This window comes from Emydura macquarii, unplaced genomic scaffold (assembly GCF_026122565.2).
Source record: "Emydura macquarii macquarii isolate MOO-44397 ecotype Brisbane River unplaced genomic scaffold, CSIRO-AGI_Emac_v2 contig_2768, whole genome shotgun sequence".
In the NCBI taxonomy this organism is placed as follows: Eukaryota; Metazoa; Chordata; order Testudines; family Chelidae; genus Emydura; species Emydura macquarii.
The window spans coordinates 42,128,482-42,149,322 of record NW_027132905.1 but is presented as its reverse complement, the minus strand read 5'-3'; the positions used below and the strand labels follow the sequence as shown (position 1 = coordinate 42,149,322).

Below are 20,841 nucleotides of genomic sequence, written 5' to 3'. Positions count from 1 at the left end.
AACCACTGTACTAAATAATCTAAATAGCAGTTCAGGTGTGAAATTACTTCAGTTTCTCTCCATGTGCGCAAAATACAGGTGAAGACAGGTGGTTTACTGGTTTTTTAAACAGATTAAACAAGAGACCTACTTGGTTAAAACCAGTTACCACAGCTCCATGCCGGTATCTTTCCCCTTCCTTCGACTCTCAAGTTATATTCCTTGACATTGCACTATACTAACTTAAGCTCTAAAGAGTTTTCCCATATCTCCCCATACAATCAACTGCTTCTACTTGGGATACTTCGAATAGGAGAAACAGGAGCTGAAGATATCCAAGACCAAAGTCCCTCAACGTTGAGCAGGCTCCTACAATCTGTTAAAAAAGTAATGCGATATCATTAGCAAAAAGTGAGTTATTGACAAAAACCATGGTTGTGGATCCATACTGCAGCCACATGCAAAACGCATTAACTGTGGGATCTTGCTATAACCCTTGTCCTTGCTGCCTTCAAACTTCGGTGTCACCCTCCTCCTTGCATCAGGTCCAAAATTAGATTGCCTACTGTTCACGGGATAGGGTCTTAGTCTTTTCATGTTTGTGGGAGATCCCTATAACCACCCCACTTCCCCCCCACAACTTTCTGAAATGGCCTTCACCTGCGGGTTTGTCCACACAGGGAAAATTACTAGCACAGCCAAAGTGGTAAAATTCCCTAGGTGGACACTTGTATCCCCGAAGAAGAGGGCTCTCCTGATATTTATACTGCTTTCAAGGCAACAAATTAAAATCAGAAAACAAGCACTCTTATTTAGGGAGACAAATGTTCACATGGGAGGTTTATTGGTATAACTACACCTGTAAGTTTCTTCACACAGACTTGTCCTTAGAGAAGATTGAAGTTAATTAAAACAAATGCTTAAATTGTTTCTGTTCCTGTATTATCCTTTGGAAGGGCTGTGACTTGCTGAATGGATTACAGCTTATTGGGGAAGAGGGGGTTTTATGTTCCATTCAAGTCAAAAAAGGCCAAAGAGAGTGAAGCGTAAGGACTATCGCTGCCAGAGCTCTCAACTAATGGGAAAGAGTTAGAGAGAAAAATAATCTAATACTTCAATAAATTTATCCACACCATCATTTAGTCTTTTCCCATTCATTTACCTCAGCTGTCAGCAGAATTAATTTCAAGTGGTTTTGCTTTAAAAATAAAGATTTTTTTAAGAAACTCACTAAGATGGCAGAGCAAACTTTAAAAAAAACAAGCAGCATTTAACCCTTTGTGTAATAACACAACACAACACAGCAACATACATTGTCGCACGTGCAGGGACCCGTATGTTGATGATTCTAGGTGCCTCCATTTTTATCCCAATTTGAGACAGTTGGCAGAGGCCTGGTTTTCAGAAGCTGGGTGACTTTCCACAGGGGACAGACCTGCTTCAGGAACTGGCTCCAGCTCTTCTTGGTTGCTCTGCTCCATAGCAGTATGTGGGAATGGGTGGGTGAATGAGGAGGCTGCTAGGAGATTCATTTTAAAATATGAGGCAGAGGATCTCAAGCATTTATAATGCCACTCTCCCCCACCCCCCTCCACTGTAGCATCTAAGGCAACTAAAGCTACCCTGGGCTATATCAGGGTATTTCTACACAGCCCACTGCAGTGAGCATCTAAGCCTGGGTCAACAGACTCAGCCTCACACTATCACATTAAGAAACAGCCATGTAGGCTTCCGAGCCAAGCCATGGCATTGACACAGCTATTTTTAGTACTGTAGTGTGACTGTGAACCTGTCACCCAGCCTTGGAGGCTCGCTGCTGCCGGCTGTGTAGACATACCCTCAGTGGCTTGAAATTCACAGGAACCTGTCAGCCTATTACTTTCTTCAATGGATAGGAAAATACTCACCACTTCAGGCAAAGACCCTCTATCTCACATGCACTGATGAAAATTCTTATGGACTTGCTAAGTTGCATGGCTTTTAACTCTCAAGCAGAGGAAGAGGCCTGTTTTACCATTACTCACATCCCCATAACCATGCGCTACAAAATTAGTCTGAAACGGTATTTACATCTGAGATGGCACACTTCAGTTTGAAAATAAAACTATTATAAACTATTCATTTACCAACATTTAAAGTCAGGTTATTTTTTCCCTTTAAGGCGAGACATGGTGGTACAACTTACAAGAGAGCCTCTAAATTGCAACAGACGAGAACATCAAGGCATTTAAATACAAAATCAAATACTTTAATGAAATTAGGGAGCACAGGAACAGCTCAGATATACCACTAAAACGGATACCACTGGGCTGTGTACTTGGGTTGTTTTTACACCTTCTGTTTTTAAACAAGCAAGCAGATTGACAAACTACCAATTCTTCAGAGTGTCAAAGATCCTGAGTATAGAGTTATTCAAAACACATAAAATGTATATATATGAAACTTCTCTATAAGCTGGTGGCCTGCACACAGCATTGCACGGATAAAAATATACTACTTTCAATACACAGAGCTAAATACTTTCACATTTATCAGAATTCTCTACACAAGTCAGATTGATAGAATTCAAGTTTTGAATTTTCAGTATATAGCTTTCACTTGTATTAAACAAATGCTTATTTACACTGTGGATAAAGTGTAAGGGCTAATAAGGCCATATTTCCATATTGTATTGTTAAACACTGCAAAATATATACACAAGTGTAACCTAATATAGGCATCAATTCTCGAAATATCACCTTACACATTTGTACAACATAATTGAGTCAGTATGAAACAAGTTTTAGCACCAAGCCACTAATGGTTTTCATGAAACGTTTGAGCTTTCTTCTAGTTCCATCAGGAAGAGCTGTTCGGCAGAATGCTCTAACCACTAAGTGAGGAAATTGGTGCTCTCGGTACTCCAAGTCCAGAAATAGACTAACACACCATTGCACTACAGTATGCAAATATACCCATTACTAAAGAGCAGGCGTAGGACCATCCACTACAACAGAGTCTCTTCAGCATTTTTAAGAGACACTCCAGCAGCAGAAGAGCAACTAAGCCATCTACCCGATTAAGTCTTCCACATCATGATGTCTGTTCAGTGTCTTTGTATCTAGATTCATGTTAACAAGAACAGGGTTAGCAAAGAGCAAAGATTACTGATGCTAAGTGGCTTACGACCCAGGCTAACCCTCTGTGGCAAGGGCAAAATGGGAGAAATCAGGCTCCACTTTGAATCCCAAAGGGCAAAGAAGAACCCTTTGTAGCGCTCATCTTCTATGCCTGCTGTGGCCAGGGTGCTCTCGGTCACAGCGATGACCTGTACGCTCATAGGAGCGGGAACGCTCATGTCTCTCTCTGTAGTAGTGACTTTTCTTCTTGTACTTCCCAGAATGATCAGAACGCTCTCGTGACCGGCTTCGGGAACGTGATGAGCTCCTGCTGTGGGACTTCCTTGGCTTGTGTGTCGAATACTTGTAGTCCTTTGACTTTTTGTAACTCCTCATTTTAGAGCCTTTGTAACTAGTACTGTGGTTGAACTGTCTTGGGGGAGAATCACTACGACTCCTGGAGCGGCTGTGGGATTTGGAACCACTTGATGTTGAGTAGCTTTCACTTTTTCTGAGACAGGGAAGAAGGAGAAGAGAAGGCAAACACACAGTGAGTGCCTTAGAATCAATGCCCTTTACTTAGCAACATTAAAAGCACGTAGGACAACTTAAAATAAAAAGTGTAATACAGAAATAACTTGCATTAACCAATATCCCAGAGAAACCAGGTAGAAGAAACCCTATCACATACAATAAACTCAAAAGATAATTATCCCCAGCTGTCAAAGAGAATGGAGATGGCACCAAATTGGACTATAACAGTGGATGCAACTGAAGGGAAAGTGACTTGAATATTCTACACAATCTTTTAGTTATAGTAATCTTAGGTGTTATTTGAAACTCAAGGAAAAAAGGTTTCAGAAGAAACTGATTTAAGTTGACACTGCCCTTTAAAATGTCATCCTTGGATACAATTACTCACTTAAACTACAGTTCAGGCTGAAAGCTGCCCTCAAAATAGATCTTACAAGCAAAAGTCTCATCTCTAAATACAGAGAACTAGTAATCTGATTAGTTGAAGCTGCAAACCTTGGAATATATTTCAATTAACAGATTTTAGTTTTTGTCTATCTGTCTTCCTACAACAGAATATTTCCCCATCTCATACCCACAAAACACAACACTGCGGTGGGAACTCTGATTAAATCAAATGATTTAGCTGTGTGGGATTCTTTGTTAAATGAGTTCTGCAACCTGTAATTGCAGAGCAGTATCATTTAATAGTCTCATAACTCATTAAAATGCAGTGTAAGTAATTTCCTGTGGGACTAAAAGAATAGGTAACATTTGTAATTAGCATTGTATCCTGTTGTTGGATGGGTAAAAAACTGAAATGCTTTGAAATGCTGAACAGGATCTTTCACAACATATTGTAGTACAATCCATAACGTCTTGCTGTAATTATGAAGCTGATTTCTTTCTGAAAGCATTTTAGAAGATGTATGGGGTTTTGGAGGTTCTATGATTATCTCTCATGGATATCTACAGTAAATTGGCTAAGTTTACAGCTATAAGGATTTCTCTAATTTGTAGACCTGCAAACAGCTTCACGCATGAAAATCAAACGGTCTTTCCTAGCCTAAGCATCACCCCCAATAAAAAGTTTTGCAAGCCAACTGGACCTCAGTTCTGCTCGTGCAACCCCAATGCTCAGTGCAGGTGGCACAGGTGTAATGGAGGGAGAATCTGAACCTGTCGCCATTTTGTTGATTTGTGAGTCAGAATAGAATCCACTTCCCTATCCCCCAGCTTTGTGTCCATGGTGAGGACAGTTAAGCTGCAGCACACACTTATTTTTGTCATTTAAGTCAGCAGAAAGAACTATAAACACAAGGAGCAGATCTGCTGAGTAAGAAGGTCCCATTCATATGCAGTAATTCCTCTAACCATAATTTCACTTTAACCCACACTGGCCACCATGTTGCACCTCCGTACACCAACGTCTCATTTCCAGAGCTCAAACATGGTTTAAGTTTACGTAAACTACTGCAGTTGTTGCTTCAGTAGAGTCCGTTGACTACCAAAGCACCACTCTCTGGGATGGTAGTTTGCCATTTGCATAGCAGGTTACAAATGTGACTTAGCTCTTCCGCCCATTTCAGCACATACCTGCGCTTAGGAGATGCTGATCTAGATGGTGATCTTGAATAACTCTGCTCTCGACTTCTGCTTCCACTTCTGCTCTCCTCCCTTCCTTTCTGAATGCTGTGAAGGACACAACCCAACTAAGATTTAGATTGAAAAGCTAGGAGGGAAAAAAAAAAGTCGAGTCTATATCACATGGAGTCTTACCCATTCACTGGACTGCTGGAATTCATTCTTTTTGTTCCATCCATTTTTCTTTTGGCATTCTTCATCGCCTGCACAGGAAGTGGTGAAGGTTTGTTTCCTTTACCTTCTTTTGGAGACTCTGAAAGAAAAATGTTGACGTTTACACTTCATCCCCCCAGTGTGCATCAAAGATATATCAATCTTTAGGGGACAACTAAATTGTAAGGAATGGCAAGCAGTGGTTGAATGGATTATCTGCCATCACTAATGAGGGCACGCGTCAAGTAATTACCATCCTCTACATACACTTTGCAGTACATACAGGTAAGGAGTGAAACCTGAACACCTTCGGGTAAGTCAGAGGTTATTCAAACCTAAAGTAAGTTTCTGAGGCTGTAAACCTAGTACATAAACAAAATTTACCCTACAGCAGACTTTAAATCAGTGACAAAGCCCTTAATTAAAACTGCCTGAACCTGCAATTTATGCAATATGTCACACTACTTTTAATAGCTGGAAAGGCAGATTACTAATACCTTTGTATCTTCAAGACGGCTCTGTTAGGCAAGCCACACTAGCTAACCAGTTTCCAGACACGGTACTCTGGGAAAAAACTTTCCTTAAAAAAACTGACAGTGAATTCTGGAACCACATACAGATGTGTATGATTCACTGGCAACAAGTTCAACAAATATTTAGATCCAACGGGTAATGCTCAAAGGTGTTACAACCCAAATCTGTAAATACACATTGCACAAGTGTGGTTTTTACTTAAGTGGGTGCTAGTTTACTTGATTCATTAAAAAGGTCCAACTCTCCCTTATTCTGTTTCAAGAAAATTAAATGCAATTTAAATGCCTTTTTTTTTTATAAAGGGAATTTTAAGTTAGCCAGAAGTGACTTTATTTTTTAAATATGCATACACACAAATGTTTCAGTTGAATAGAGAACAGTGCACTCTCCCTTCACACAAAGCCATTTGTCCATGTCCCTTCCCAGAGCATGCAGTTGCTCGAGCAGAAACATTTTGAAAACTGAACATGGCTTTCTCCACTAGACAATACTTTTGCATGCTCTCGCATGACAATAAATGGTTTCAGGTCATGTCCCAATGCTGCCTTTTTTCTAGCACACATGCTATTAACATGTGGTTAAGGGAAAGAATAGGAAAAATCTTAGGATTAGTCAGACTACTCCTTTCTATGGAGTGATAACAGCACAAACAGCAGAATTCACATCATCATTTGGAATACAGACAGCTGAACAAGGTCACTGGAGGAACACCTGCAGTCTAATTTGGCCTGACAGACAGGATTCTTACTCAACCAGTCATGAAGATAAGTGGAGTATAGCAAAAGTAACTAATATCCCTAAAATATGGAATAAAAGCAATGCAATAGACCAGCAGTTCTCCTGCCGCCAATTCCGCCGCCGAATTCCCCCACTGCTGCCGAAAGTCCCACACACCCTGCCGCCAAAAACGGTCAGACGGCGGCAGGGTTTCGGCGGCAGGCATTGATCCCTCCACGCAACCCCGCCGCCGCCGAAAGTGTTCTCCCCGCTTATTTACCAAGTTCCACTCGGGCCAGGTACAGTCAGGTCAAGCAGTACTTGACCTGACTGTACCTGACCCGAGTGGTACTCGGGGGAAAAAAAGGTTGAGAACCACTGCAATAGACATATGTGAATTAGGTTAATTGCTACCAACCATTTTTAGGAGCAGGGGAAAACCCCAAAGTGTTCTCCAAACTGGGAGTCCCATCGGGTAGCAGACCTTTAGCTTGTGCTTTTGCCTCTTCAATGGCTAGTTTCTTCTTTTCTACTTTGCTCTCCAAGACAGACAAATCAACCTGCAAATGCACATCAAAGATCAGTTCTCCATACAGAAGTAAATGTTTCAATTGACCATCCCAAGAAGGGATCTGACTCTCAGGGCCTGGATACCGCTCCCACTGAAATGAAAGCTTTGCAACTGGCTTCAATGGGAGCAAGTTGTTTTACCCCACGTTCTGAGAAACACTAATTTATTCTGAATACACACGGTATAAAAACAACAGCGAACCTTTTTCCGAGTATATAGCTGCAGGATTTTTAAACAAATCTCTTGAATTTCCTCCTCTGTTGCTCCAAACAGTAGAAACCAGTGAGGACGATTAGGAAGTGGGATCTACAATTCAGAAATCACACACTCAGTTTTCTACTTCTACATGAAAACCTTAATGTAAATTAAGTGACAAAATATAATAAGCATGTTCACCTCCAATGTTCTAGCTGCAAGATAGATACAGGCACAGGCAATGCTTTCTGGCTGGAATCTTACAAAGACATCTGTTCGCAGACTGTCATTCATGTAATTCCTGAAAGACAAAATGAGGGGAAAATTGCAACCCCCTGCAGAATTCCTCTCTGTTCTATTCTCTTCAATTCTACAGCAACTACTTCTCTAGTAATTCTATCGCTACGCTCGAATGCTATACTCCTGTAAATCTGAAGAGAAGTTAGAAAAATTTCTTCAAGGGGAAGGATATATGGTTGGGAATAAAGTTTCTGACTGGCAGTCAGACAAATCAGTTATGAAAGAGAACCAGTTTTAACTTTCCTTTTCCCTCTAGATCTACTGGCCTGCTCTCATGCAAAAACAAATGTTTTTGTAGAGATAACATATAATCTGTGAAATACTCAGTAATAGAAATCTAGGCTCAATCCCAGACAGCAGAGAAGCATGCAAACTCAAAGTTAGTGTTCAAAATTGCTGATCCTGCTGGAGTTCTTCAGAGAAAAGCAATCCGCTTCAGTGTGTACCCATTTCCACTGGAAAGTTTTTGTAACCTATCCATTTTCCATTAGCGAAACAGCATCCAAGACAGAATCCATTCTTGATGCAAAAAATTAGCCGTAGAAGAAATCCAGGTATTTGGGAACATCAGTGCCAAGGACGGGTCAGTATTCAAATAGATTTCCTCTTCTCTGGCAAATGACAGTATCGTTTCCAAATTGTCCCATTTCAACAAGGTTTCTTAAAATGAATATTCACAGAATGAGACAACTGTAAAATATTGCACATATTCCACAACAGTCAGTACACATTTTAAAAGATTGCGATTTTAAATCCTTAAGGAAATTTGTATTTTTAAAGTACTTGAATCTGAATTTATGTCAATAAACAAATGAAATGCTTAAAAGGTATAACTTTTAAAGAATTATTTCTTTCAAGCAACGTGTCAGGTAGGCAAGAGATAAAACACCACCCAGAACAAAGGCCACTGTATAATTATATACAGCAAAGCTTTCTAAGAGGAGTTTGAAATTGATTGTGTGGGTACCCAATACACAAGGATTCAGTAATTCAAGGACACCCAACCCAAACCAGAGGCCACAGCCCATTTAAATGCACCTTACAGAAAGAGGATGTGCTCATGAATCCTGTAAGAGCAAAGATGCTCACACTCCCATCTGTGTGTTTTAGTCCTCCGCTATATCTAAGTTCTAACACATAGGGAGTGACTGATCATTGGGGAAAACCAGTGACAAGTTAAAGGCTTAGTCTTGACTCTCCTTCACCCTGCCCATGAGGAAAGAACAGCATGATTTAAGTGAACTGATCACCTGGTTTTAACACTGAAGGAGACCAGAGAAAGCCTTTGTGAAATGAAGTGCAGTGAGAGAAGTAGTATTCAGAATGTTTGGAGGATGAATGGTCTTCCTTTTCCAAACTGCTAAATTAAGAGACTATCTTGCTAACTGTGCAACTGGCCTTTCGGCTCGGAGTTTGGGTGCATATGGAATTAAACATTTGACACATTACGTCAACAAAAAGCAGTTCTGTAAAACCACCAAACTTCAAAAATCTGTTATACTGGATTGCCTGCTGTACCTGGAAAATGGTGGGTATGAGCTATGTATATGCATGTACACTGCATCACATGTATATTTTTAAATTTAACAGTTGGGGCATTGCTCTAATAGTTATTTCTTTGCATCCCAAACAAGAAGAAAATTGGTGTCTAACAGTCTTACTTCACATGTGAATTCTGAATGCAATGGGTATTGTGTAATCTGGAAGTGGGGAACATTTTCAGTGTCATTGCTGGACTTAATTCCAAATTGCAGGCCTTCTACTCAAGTATTTTAAGTGTTGGATTAAATAACATACATAGATACGGTAAAAACTGAAGTCTACCGGTTAGTTCACTCCATAAGACTTAAATCCCACATTAAATAGTGGTTTTTTTTTTGTTTTGCATTTTAAAAAGTACAGCATTTTTAACAGTTATAGCATCTTAACATTATCAGGTTTCAAAATTTAAACAATCAAGTTCTAAAATACACAATAAGTCAAAGGCACAACAACAACAACAATCAAAAGTATAAGCACAAGCAGCAGTTGGCCAGTTACTATACTATCGGATTTATACCACCTGTCTAGAGTCAGCCTTCTCTTTGTAGAGCCTGCTTTGGTTTGGCTGAAGACGGCAGTTATCCCTGCACCATAGCGCTTGGGCAGCAGAGGAGAAGTCTTAGTCACTTACCCTCAGAGGCTACCCTTTGATTAAAAGAGTACAGAAAAGAAAAGTCAAAATGGGTTCTCCACCAAACAGATCACAGTACCAGAGAATTCAGTCAGCAGAAATATGACCTTTAGATTCATTATTCCAATTTTTAAATTATGTCATCGTTTCATGAGTTACAAATTTGTTACAATCCAGATCTGGAATGTTAACTTCGATACCCATCCCCAAATCATTCTCTTCACTACAGTGAAGCAATAAGGCAGGCAGAAGACGTTTCATGGCAAATGTAAAAACACTGAGTTATCCAGTCTTAGTAGCTGACATCTTGGATTATCCATGTGGATAAAATGGATTTATGTCGAGGGTTCCTGATGCCCTTGTTGCAATCAACGGATCAAGAGTTGGGAAAGTCTGTCTCCCAGCATCAGCGACGGACAAAAACTGCACATATGATTTACCCAAAGAAACAACCGCTTAATGTTTTCATTTTAGAGGGAGGTCAAAGGGTAGAAGAAAAGGGAAGAAAGAGCAAGGGGGTGAGGGGTTTAAAGCTATCTTACCATTTAAGACAGTGCCTGAAACTTAGAGGCCGCTCAACATTTGGGAAGTAGGTTGGGGCACTCCAGGAAACACTGGAACTGTCTATATTCCATGAACACAGTTGTGGCCTACACCAATGTTGCCCAGAGTGCCTCAAGTGACACATTTCTGCCACTGCCCCTGCTGGTCTCTTATAACAAGAAAGATCAACTTACCATGACGTCTGGACCAGGTGTTGGTTACGTTCACATTCTAATACCTGAAGGTACATAACGATTATCTGGAAGATATGGGTCATTGAGTTATTACCAAGAATCTCTAGAACCAAGTATTTAATTCAGAGGGGTGTCCATGCAGCATCTGCTATTCTTTTCTAGAGTTTGATACTCTCAAGCATCCACAGAGTGCTTGCAAGATGCCAAGTATTTACCCACGTAGTTCCTGCCTCCAGCACAAGGGGGAAAGAACAGGCTCCAAAAGTTTACGTGCACAGCCAAATCAGACCTCCCTCATGCTACTTCTTCTGAGCTCAGTCATCCTATTCATCTAGAAGTCTTGCCTTCAACTCAGTTTTCAAAATAGGTATGTTTTTCCTATAGCACTCAATATTCCTCTTATAGTCGCCACATGGGAGGAAACACTGCCAACTGGAAAAAGTGGCACCAACCAGCACAAAACATCTCTATGGGGAGGGGAAAAAACCTAGCCGTTCCTCTCTTTTGTTTATGCAAAGTCCACATAGGTTTAAAAGGTTCACAGCAGCATGCAAGACAACTGAAAGATTTTTATGACCTACACACGAAAAAGATGCTGGACAAAACAAAATGAGTACAGGAAATTCACAGGGATTGCTGGGTGAAGGAGTACACTCATTCCTGTGATCAGTACCCCAGTAAATATAAGGAGGCTCAAAGAACTAAAGACAGCAGTGGGGCTAGAGAAAACCTGAACAGAGCAAGGTATTGCATTCTGAAAGCATAGGAGCAGAAACTGCTTTCCCCATACAACTTGTTGGCTGCCCAAAGCCCAAGGTAACTACACATTTTTAAATCAGAGGGCACTTACTCTCCAATTTAAAGACCGTTTACAATACAGCCAAATCAGACCTCCCTCATGCTACTTCTTCTGGGGGCAGAGCTCAGCACATCTTGGGGAAGGAGCATTCCCACAACTGATAATTTCACACATCCCCTCAGTAATAACAAGTAGTATAATCAGAGAGCTAGATTCCATTCTACAAAAGGGATATTTGAGAGCCTTAGTCAAAGAGGAGTATTCAACATCCTTCAGAATTTAATACCAAAATTACCTGCTTAATCAACAATAAGTTGTTTTCATGTTATGACAAAGTGAAGAATCCAAGTACAGTTAAGTCTAACCAGTTCTTAACATCTGCATCCTCCTCCAGTCTTCACTGACCAATGAGATACAAGACCAACTAGTAAGACTCTCTTGAATGAGAAACAAGATAGCAAGATCACAGTAAACTAGCTTCACCAGCTTCAGTATTGTGGAACATGAAGTTTTTTATCCAGTTTAATGATCTACCCAGAACACGAAAAGTGTGTGAAACACACATCCACTATTTTATGTGTTAGCTGAACATTGTACAAACCTTATGAGGGTGCTTCACATGAACACAAAACCCCAGCTCCTTTAAAACTCTTCTCTCTGCCTTTATGATTTGGTTCTTCAAATTAACATACTCTTGATCCAGTAGTAGAGGTACAGGTTTTCTGTAAGACATTATTTCAGATTTCACAGAATAAGAGTGAATTGGCAATACTAAAAGACATCCAACAATCTTACTTGGACACACATGCAGGTTATTATATTTTGATGCACACTGGCTCATATTTACAACAGTACAAACACTTATTTCGTTAAGATACCTACATTCACTTTTTTATGTTTTCAATCCCCAAACGAGGTTTTACCCACACATTTCTTGAGTAATGATGCACCCCACCCCCACACAGGCACAGCCACAATTATTGCTAGCTAGTGGTACTAAGTTCAGGCTCTGCTGTTCAGAAGTCCCCAAATTAAAACAACTGACCATGAAGAAAGTGAGTTTTATAATTTCAGATTCTAAACTTACTTTTTCTCCCTTAGATGTCGAAGACGATGGAACACGTTAATTACATCTCTTATGCGCCTTGGTGCTTCTTCAATTTTGGATGCCAGATGAACACAGGCCATTGACACATGCTGAAATATAAGTATTGCAACATACTGATGTTTTGCTCAAATCTGGAACTGATCGCCTCCAAGAGCTTAAGGAGGGATAACAAGAGAAAATGGTGGTAAAAACAAGAAATGTCCAAAATTTGAGATAAGTATGTTATAATGTAGATGTGCAAAACTGTGTTTAACTAAACAATATCTCTATAGCTCAAAGGTTTCCTGTACACATAGTTCGCCAACAGGACATAATTCATGCTCTCAAACATAAGAGAAATCAAATGCATAGTGCATTTTAAAAAAGAATCCTTACCTCCATGGAATGCTTCACAAAAGATTTTGTATAAAAGAAACGTTGGAACAGCACCTGCCCTGTAGCCATTGCCACCTAGAGAAAAAGGAAAAAACAGTAATCAAACATTAACATCCCCATATAGGCTTCTAGAGCAAGATGAATTAGGCTACAACAGATTTGAGTCCCAAAACCATTAGAAATGCCAGACTCAGCACCAAGCAGCTCATAAAGGAACAAAACTGCACGAGGTTTATACTACCATTAAGCATTTGTTTTAGACACCTAGTTTCTTTAGTCTTAAAAACAGATTAGACAAAAGAAAAGCCCCACCCATAGCAAAATATTTTATGGGGACACTAAACAGTAGTTATGAGGGTGGATACTACAGTCCAAACAGCTCCCAGTGCTTCGCCACCTATGCAAATACTCCTATTTAGTTATTCTCGGTTAATGTTAAAACACAACCACCAACTCAACTCAGAGTCATTTTAACAATGAGTCAGCAGTAAATGTCAAATACTATCATCTGCCCCCAAGCTCCCCCATCAGTATTTTTTTTAAAATATGAATATGTGATTGTAAAATCACAGACTCCACTGTTGCTGTATAAAACATACACATATGCAAGAAGGATGGCTAGACAAGTTAAAACAGATAAAAAAATATTACTGGTAGCAGCATTACACACAAACAAAAATCACTTAAAAAAATCGAAGGGCTCACCCTGTCCCCGGGTGTCAGGCTAAACCCTTCAGAAGGAAGTTACATTTGTTCTGACTGACGCTCACCAGGAACTTGGTGACATGTCAGGCAAGGAAGAACTTAAAAAACCTCATTTGAAACACACACTGCAAAATCACGTCCTTTGCCAGCCGCAGGGAAGAAGCAGTGCGAGAGGGGAATCTCCCCTTGGAAATGAGCAAGACTTGGCCGATCGGCCGGGAGGGGAACGGCCTGGAAAACGCAACAGGGCGCTGGAGGGCTGAGCCAAACCAGGCCCTCCGTTTACAGGAAGAGATGGAGGATTACATCATTCACTTCCCGTCTCAGCACTGTCTCCCTCCGAGCCGGTCGGGACAAAGCGTGCGGGGGCGGGCGGGGCCCAGTTACAAGATCGGCTTCCCAATCCCATCACGGGCAGGGCCTCGTTCCTTGCCCGGCCCTGCCCCGTCTTTGATCGCTGCTGTTGCAACCGCCGCCTCCTCGCCCGCCCCGATCGCTGCCGGGTTCGGGTCTCACCGAGTCCCTGCGGTTAAGGGGGGAGGGGCGGGGAGGGGAAATGGATGACGCGACGCAGCGCAGCGGCCGTTTGGCACCGGCAGCCCCCGCAGGGCCAGGAGAACAAAGCCTCCCTTCCCCGCCCAGCCAGCGCGACACTCCCAGGCAACAAAGGCCCAAGCCTTGTCCCAGCGCAACGGGCCCAGAGCGGCCATCAGCCCCCCTCACCGCTTCGGCCCGACTCCCAGCCAGGCCTCGGTCGCCCTCAGACCGGAAAGCCCCTCCCCCCCGAACGCCTTTCACCCGCCATGGCGCTGCCGGCCCGCCCGGAAGGGCCCCGCTCACCTGCGGGAGCCGCAGTAGGATGCCGGCCGCCTGGATGAGCTCGCAGCCGGTGACGCGCAGCTGGATCTCGGTGTCGGGGTCCAGGCCGCTGCCCATAGAGGGGGTGAAGCGCAGCGCGTGGTCGGGCAGGAGGCAGTTCTCCAGCGTGATCAGCACCCCCGAGTACAGCCGGTCCCCGATCAGCACCGCGCCGGGAGTCGGGGCGCTGCTCCCCGACGTGGCCGGCCCCGCCGCCTGAGGCCCGGCCGGCCCCGCCGCTATCACAGCCACCGCGCTACCCGGCCCCGCCGCCATCTTGGGGCGCTGCTTCACCTCACCTTGCTTAATGCCGTCCTTCTCCTCCGGACTGGAGCCGGGCGGCGTCCCGCCCGTTCCCCCTCAGCTCGTCTCCCAATTGGCTGGCCGCAGCGAGGCGCCGCTCCCGGATTGGTCCGCTTGCCCCCTGCGTGACGCTAGTCCTGCGGGCTGATGCAGCGGCGTGACGCAGCGGTTGGGAATTCGAAACAGGGTGGAGCAGGCGGAACTTCCGGCCTGCTTTGAGCGCCTCTCCCCCCCCCCCCGACAAACAAAGCCTGGCTGTAGTGTAGTGCTAGGCCTCGGCCTCCCTACCTCATCACCAGGCCCCAGCCTGAACCACTGCTAGCCCCAGGGCCTCCAGCCTCGCCTCTCACCCCTCCTATCACCTCGCCTGCCGCTCCCCCCATCATGGCGGGTGTTAGAAAACGACTTTACACCCCTGCATGGGGGTATTGGCAGGGCTCTGGAGAGAAATCTGGAGCCCTGCTTCTTCATGTTCACTGAGTTGAGGGGCCTGGTACAATTGTCCTCCTCCCTCCCCCTGGCTTATGTGCTTGCTAAAGGGGAGCCCCTAGGGGCACTCCAGTCACCTTCTCCAGCTTTTCTCTGCCACAAGGGAGGGCAAGCAGCTTCCCCTCCTCCCCTTTTTAAAGTTGGTTTCCTAACTGCTCCCTTGACTCCAGCAGGTGGGACTTTCCATAAAATAAGGTTCACCCCCCAGTCTTGAATTGGCAACACTGTCCCCCTGTAACCCCCCTTGTAGTTTTATCTTGCACTATTATTGCTAAGAGTCCAAGTGGGAATTCTCTTTCCCAGCCTGCATTGAACAGACCCGAGTACAGATTTCGCTAGAAGATAGAGCTGTGTGTAAGTCTCCACATACTACAACTTTAGTTAGGTTTATAAGATGGTTATGTTACCCTGAAGACAAAAGCCTTGGAGAGTCCAGGGTTTTGAAGCTTGTACACAGACCGAGGTCCTAACCCCACTACAGCTTTTAATTGCAAGGCCTAGTCTGCACTTAAAAATTAGATCAACCTAGGTACAATCGCTCAGTGCTGTGAAAAAAATTCATGCCTTGAGCAATGTACTTAGGTCCATCTAACCCCCACTGTTGATACAGCAGGGTCAATGGAAGAATTCCTCCATAGACTTAGTTACCACCTCTTGAAGGGATGGATTAACTACATTGATGGAAGGGTTTTTCCATCAACCTAGGAAGTGTTTATGCTGTAATGGCACAGCTGTGGCCATACCTGTGCTGCTGTAGCAGCAGTAGTGTAGATATGGGTTTAGTCTCTGGTTCCCCTGACTCCCATACAAATGTAGTATAGACTGAACCAATGATCAATTAGCAACTCTGTAGATACCTTTTAGGGAACATCACATTTAAGCTTTCCTTACTAGACTGGCTTGTTTAAATTTTTTAAATTGGAAAGTCTTACTGCTACACCTGAATGTAGTCTAGCTGTGCTGCACTCTTTTACATATTCTCGTTTAAAGCTAAGCTTGATACTCCACATTTTGTGGTAGGAAGCTAGATAGCACAGTACTTAAGAAGGCACGGTTTATATTCCTAACCATTTGAATTTCTGGTGATTTCCTTAGCTTTTTTCTTAAAAAGCTCTCATTCTTAGTCTCATGGACTACTTATTTTAGTAGAACTCTACTAGCTGCAGCACAAGCCTTACTAAGCTTTTAAGATTTTCCTTTTTTCTGCTTTTTGGCAGTTACTTCCATGGTTATCTTATGTGTCACATATTCAAGCCATAGCTGTCCAATATAACCTCATTAATACTAAGTCTGCCACACTGATGTTTTTCTACATGCATCTATATGGGATAGTTGTCCACATTTCAGGATGCGTTTGATAAATACATGTTTGAGTCACAGTACAATAAAGTGACTATTCAGATTCTTTCGTAATAATACATTAAAAAAACCTTTTATTAGAGTGTTACAGAACACAAATGTTTACACACAATGTTTTTACATAGAGTGACTTCTTCTGCAGGGTAGGGTTTATTCCTGTTAAGCTTAGATTGCAATTTTGACCAAAACCATCGCGGGACAGTATGGCAGGGGGAAAAAAACCAAAACAAAAAAACCACCCCAGTCCTCATGAGTTTACAAGCTGGTTGTCTAAATCTCCCTTCTTTCTTGCTAGACTGATTTTAGAGGATCCTGTTTCACAGACATGATCTTTTTTGTACTCTGGGGTGCAAACTTTGCAATACAAGTCCCTGCTTAGAATAGGCAGCTACAATTGTAGGTTATGCCCGTCACTTCAGTAATGGTGTATAATACGTGAAAATATTCCTTCTGGTTCTTTACCATCTCCAAGGGCAGCAAGGATGCCTTCTTGTCCTCTCCTTTGGGCTAACGCAGCTAGGGACTTGAATGTCTTTGGCTCATAAATAGCCAGATCAGCAAGCATTTTCCTGTTCAGTTCAACCTGGCACTAAATGCAAGAAGGATGGTCAATGAAGAGCACAGTAATTATACTTTTAAAAAATTTTCATTGTTAAGTTTTTAAGTGTATTATTATATACATGTTTCATTAAAACTAATATTTATTGGATGTTTTAGGCAAATGAACATCTGATTTTGCTATCTGGGAAAGCTTCAAGATACACATTTCATTTTTGTGCATATCCCAAGGGGAAAGGGTCAAACACTTCAAAACAGCAACTTTATGCTATTGCATATGATCTAGAACAGAGATAGCCATGAGTTTTCTAAAAACAAATTCTAGTAGCTACAGTGAGAAGTCTCTTCCTTTATGGAAGTTTACATAGCAAGTGCCTGATCTTAGACATTCTAGTTTTCAATTTCTAGCAAACAAGATAAATATGTTCCAAATGGATGGAAATTCTTATTGAAATAATGTTTCACACTTCTATAGTGACTTCCATCCAAGGACCTCAGAGCTCCTTCAGTAAAGAATTCTATCCATTAGAGGTGAGGAAATGGATATAAAAAAAATTGACTTGGCCAGGGTCACACAAGTGGTCTGTGAGCTGGCCACAGAACTTGGCTCTCAATTCCTAATCCTGTGCCTTAACCATCCTTACACAGTCCTTCTTCAGATTTTGCAACAACATCCAAATATACTCTCAGCCCATCCATTCAATTTCACCTTTAAATAAAAAGCCAAGTTTGAGTTTTAGGGCACAATCCTTAGAAGTGCTGCACACCTACAATTCATGTTGACTTCCACAGAAGTGGCAGGTGCTGAACTCAGGATCAGGCCTTTATAGAATACATAGAGCAGTGAGTGGATGATCTAAGATTTCAAGAGATTATAGAAACCAGGCCCGCTTCTTTTGGAAAATGAAACTACGGACTTCCTTTGCGTCCCTTGCATCTCAGATTGGTCCATCAGGGAACAGGTATTTCAGATAAAGTCAGCTAGAACTTCCATGCAAAGTACTTTATTCCATTAGTTACCAAGAGTTGCAAGAGAACATTAGAGTAAAGTCTGATTTCATTAGCTGATCAATAAAAGCTACTGGTTAATTTTCCATCCAGGTGTTCTACAGACTTAATTAGGCAGAAACAAAAACTAAAAAGGTGTTTAAAGCACATTGCCATTTTAATTTTTGCTCCAGATTAAAAAAAATTGGGAGAACCAAGCTAAACCTAAGACCAAAATAAAGTTTTCCAGTTTTACAATTCTATTATGAAGTTTTAAAACAAATCCCATTGTATGTTTAAAAAAAAAAAAAAGCACTGCAGTGCTAAGAATCTAGCAGTGAAACTGACTGCATTTATGTTTATTGTCCAAGCTTATTGAAATGCACCAAACAGCCTAATTAGAGAAAAGTAATTTGGAGTTTTTAACTCACTTTTAGTAATTCAAGGTTTTATTTATTTTGTATTTTAAAAAGGCAGCTATTACTCTGAGCACCTGACAGTAGCATAGGTAACAAAGTTATTTACAATAAACAATGTAAACTGACATGGTCCCTCTAAAGAATAAACTTTAAAAGTTCTTCTGATCACATAAATCAACAGTGAAGAGATGTTCTATGGAATTAGCCTTGCATGAGTGTTTGAAAGACCACTGAGACAATTCTGGACAACATATCACCATTTCAGTGCAACTATTCTCCAAGCAACACACATACCTTAAGAAGATTGCCTATGAAAACTGGATACTTCAAACGATGTTCGAGAGAAGCTGCTTCAATCCTTGTAATCCAAAGCTAAAAAAACCCACAAACATTTAAATATAAAAATAAGTTAATATTCTAGTTGATGCTTTCCTCTGGCAAAGAATTTAGACACATGGATGTGCTCAGATTCAGTAAATACATGTCCTGACCAACATTTCTTCAATGCAATGAATTCTGATGCAACATGAGCTACTGCAGAGCCAACACAGGCTAGTGCACTTGCTGTGAACTCACAGAACTATTCTTTCATCAGCAGTTTGTAAAGCATTTTGGGATACCCCAAAAGGGAAAATGGCTATATAAAAATGATTCTGGTCTCTTCCAGTTTTACATCTGATATTTTGGTCTGTTTTTTTACCATTCTCATGAATTTCTTCTTTTCTCTTCTGGCCTTTGTAGACTTGACAAAAGCTCTTCGAACACTTCGTACAGCCAAACTATAGCAGCGGTTCTTCCTTCCACGAAAATGCTAAGGTAAAAACAAGATGTTCCATTTCAGTTATTAACGCTTATAAGGCTGTAAAGCCCTTCAGTAACATGACTATAGAAGGGATCACTTTGCATTTCTATACAGCCTTGCATTAAGAGGATCTCAAAGCACTTTACAAACATCATCTCATTTTACAAATGGGGAAACAAACTCAAAGATTAAGGCCCTGGCTATACTTACCTTAGGAGCTTACAGCAGCACAGCTGTTTAGATACAGCTGTGCCACTGTGAGAGCACTCATGTAGTGGCCTATGCCCATGGGAGAGAGCTCCCACCCCCACATGGATAACTAACCCCACACCCCTTCTGCTCCTTTGAGGGGGGTCGGTCGGTTTGACTGTCTCTAACACACGCGCGCGCACGCACGCACACACCCTTTTGCTCTTTAGAGACAGATCGACACCCCCCCCCCCATCCCACACCCCCTTCTCCTCCTGAGACAGACAGACCGACTGCACCCCCAACACCCACACACACCCCTTCTGCTCCTTAGGGCCATCTTCACTTCTGCCTGGAGCCGGGGCTCCCTCCTGCCCTAAGCTCTCGGGCGCAGCCAGGCCTCCGGAGCTGCCGGGTGCAGGCGCAGGAGAAAGGGCCGGGCCCCGGAGGATGCGCATGGGACAGCCAGTCCCGGCGCCGGGCCCGCTGGCGGGGGCGGGGAGGAGGAGGCCGGGCCCGGAGCTGGCCTGGGCGGGGGAAGGGCGCACTCACTCGCGCATGCTTGAGCACCGCCTGCACCCTCCAGAAGCGGTCGGTCAGGCGGCTCCGCAGCCAGCAGGGCACGCTCAGGAAAACCATCGCCCCTCCGCCGGGCCAGCAGCACGGGCAGCCTGCAAGCGCGAGCTCAGATCAGCTGACGCGCAACAGCGGCGCGAGCAGGCTTAGTTCCGGCGCGCGGCGCAGCCAGTGAGACGCTTGCGCTGCTGCCGGCTGGGTGGGGGAGGAGGCTTATCAGCCTCCTAGATAGAGGGGGAAGGAGAGAGAGAGTACGAAAGAGAGTGTGACGTGACGTGCCTTCCTCTGTCCCTCTCTGCTGCGGGGGATCATCGGGGCAGAGATCCCTTTGCACTCAGTGGGGGAGGGCAGGGGTTCACAGCTGCCCAGATATTTGGGGGCAGGAGCAACAATAGTTGCCCAGGTTCGGAATGGGGAGAAACCCCCATCTGGGCACACGGGATCCCCTTTAGCAAGCCTGGGATTTGTGCTGGCTGCACAGCTGGCCTGTGGGCAAGCTAGAACTGGCAATAGGTAAGGGGCTGGCCGTGTTGCCTGGTCTTGTTGCCCAGCACATCTCATCTTGGTGAGATTTTCAGTTCTGTCATTTTTGCCAAGCTTTAGCAGTGGGAACTGAAGCGTCTCCTGCCCGGTGTCCCTGCATGCTGAGCCTGGATTTATTTTTAGATACAAGAGTTCTGCTGTTTCCCAGAAGGAGGGT

General features: G+C 43.0%; 2 protein-coding genes across 5 annotated transcripts; both read right to left on the bottom strand.

Annotated features, from left to right (window-relative positions):
• Positions 1-2,211: 2,211 nt before the first annotated feature.
• On the bottom strand, positions 2,212-14,772 carry CCNL2 (cyclin L2). 4 transcript variants are annotated; one of them, XM_067567242.1, is made up of 11 exons: positions 14,442-14,772; positions 12,897-12,971; positions 12,501-12,610; positions 12,015-12,135; positions 10,615-10,679; positions 7,606-7,705; positions 7,411-7,515; positions 7,057-7,198; positions 5,370-5,487; positions 5,187-5,282; positions 2,212-3,588 (listed from the first exon to the last, which is right to left on the bottom strand). In XM_067567242.1, the coding sequence occupies exons 1-11, from the start codon at positions 14,733-14,735 to the stop codon at positions 3,237-3,239; spliced, it is 1,578 nt and encodes a 525-aa protein (XP_067423343.1). In that variant the 5' UTR covers positions 14,736-14,772; the 3' UTR covers positions 2,212-3,236. The 4 variants fall into 4 exon arrangements, 3 of the variants coding, with proteins under 3 accessions (XP_067423343.1, XP_067423344.1, XP_067423345.1); XM_067567243.1 differs by lacking the exons at positions 10,615-10,679; positions 12,015-12,135; positions 12,501-12,610; positions 12,897-12,971; positions 14,442-14,772 and adding an exon at positions 9,767-10,567; XR_010923495.1 differs by lacking the exons at positions 2,212-3,588; positions 5,187-5,282; positions 5,370-5,487; positions 7,057-7,198; positions 7,411-7,515 and adding an exon at positions 9,767-9,891.
• Positions 14,773-16,667: 1,895 nt separating this feature from the next.
• Positions 16,668-20,308, bottom strand: MRPL20 (mitochondrial ribosomal protein L20). Its single transcript, XM_067567241.1, has 4 exons — positions 20,118-20,308; positions 19,275-19,385; positions 18,869-18,946; positions 16,668-17,199 (listed from the first exon to the last, which is right to left on the bottom strand). Exons 1-4 carry the CDS (start codon positions 20,202-20,204, stop codon positions 17,026-17,028), a joined length of 450 nt encoding a protein of 149 aa, XP_067423342.1. The 5' UTR covers positions 20,205-20,308; the 3' UTR covers positions 16,668-17,025.
• Positions 20,309-20,841: the final 533 nt, after the last annotated feature.

Coding starts and splice junctions, on each gene's coding strand:
- CCNL2 (XM_067567242.1), bottom strand. CDS start 14,735: ATGGCGGCGGGGCCGGGTAGCGCGGTGGCTGTGATAGCGGCGGGGCCG. Junction 10,680..12,014: donor ATGTGAAGCACCCTCATAAG/GTTTGTACAATG, acceptor CATATCTTCCAG/ATAATCGTTATGTACCTTCA. Junction 5,488..7,056: donor TTCCCCTGCTCCTAAAAATG/GTTGGTAGCAAT, acceptor TTTTTCTTTCAG/AGTCTCCAAAAGAAGGTAAA.
- MRPL20 (XM_067567241.1), bottom strand. CDS start 20,204: ATGGTTTTCCTGAGCGTGCCCTGCTGGCTGCGGAGCCGCCTGACCGAC. Junction 19,386..20,117: donor CGGTGCTCAAGCATGCGCGA/GTGAGTGCGCCC, acceptor TTTTTACCTTAG/CATTTTCGTGGAAGGAAGAA. Junction 17,200..18,868: donor TCATAGGCAATCTTCTTAAG/GTATGTGTGTTG, acceptor TCTTGCATTTAG/TGCCAGGTTGAACTGAACAG.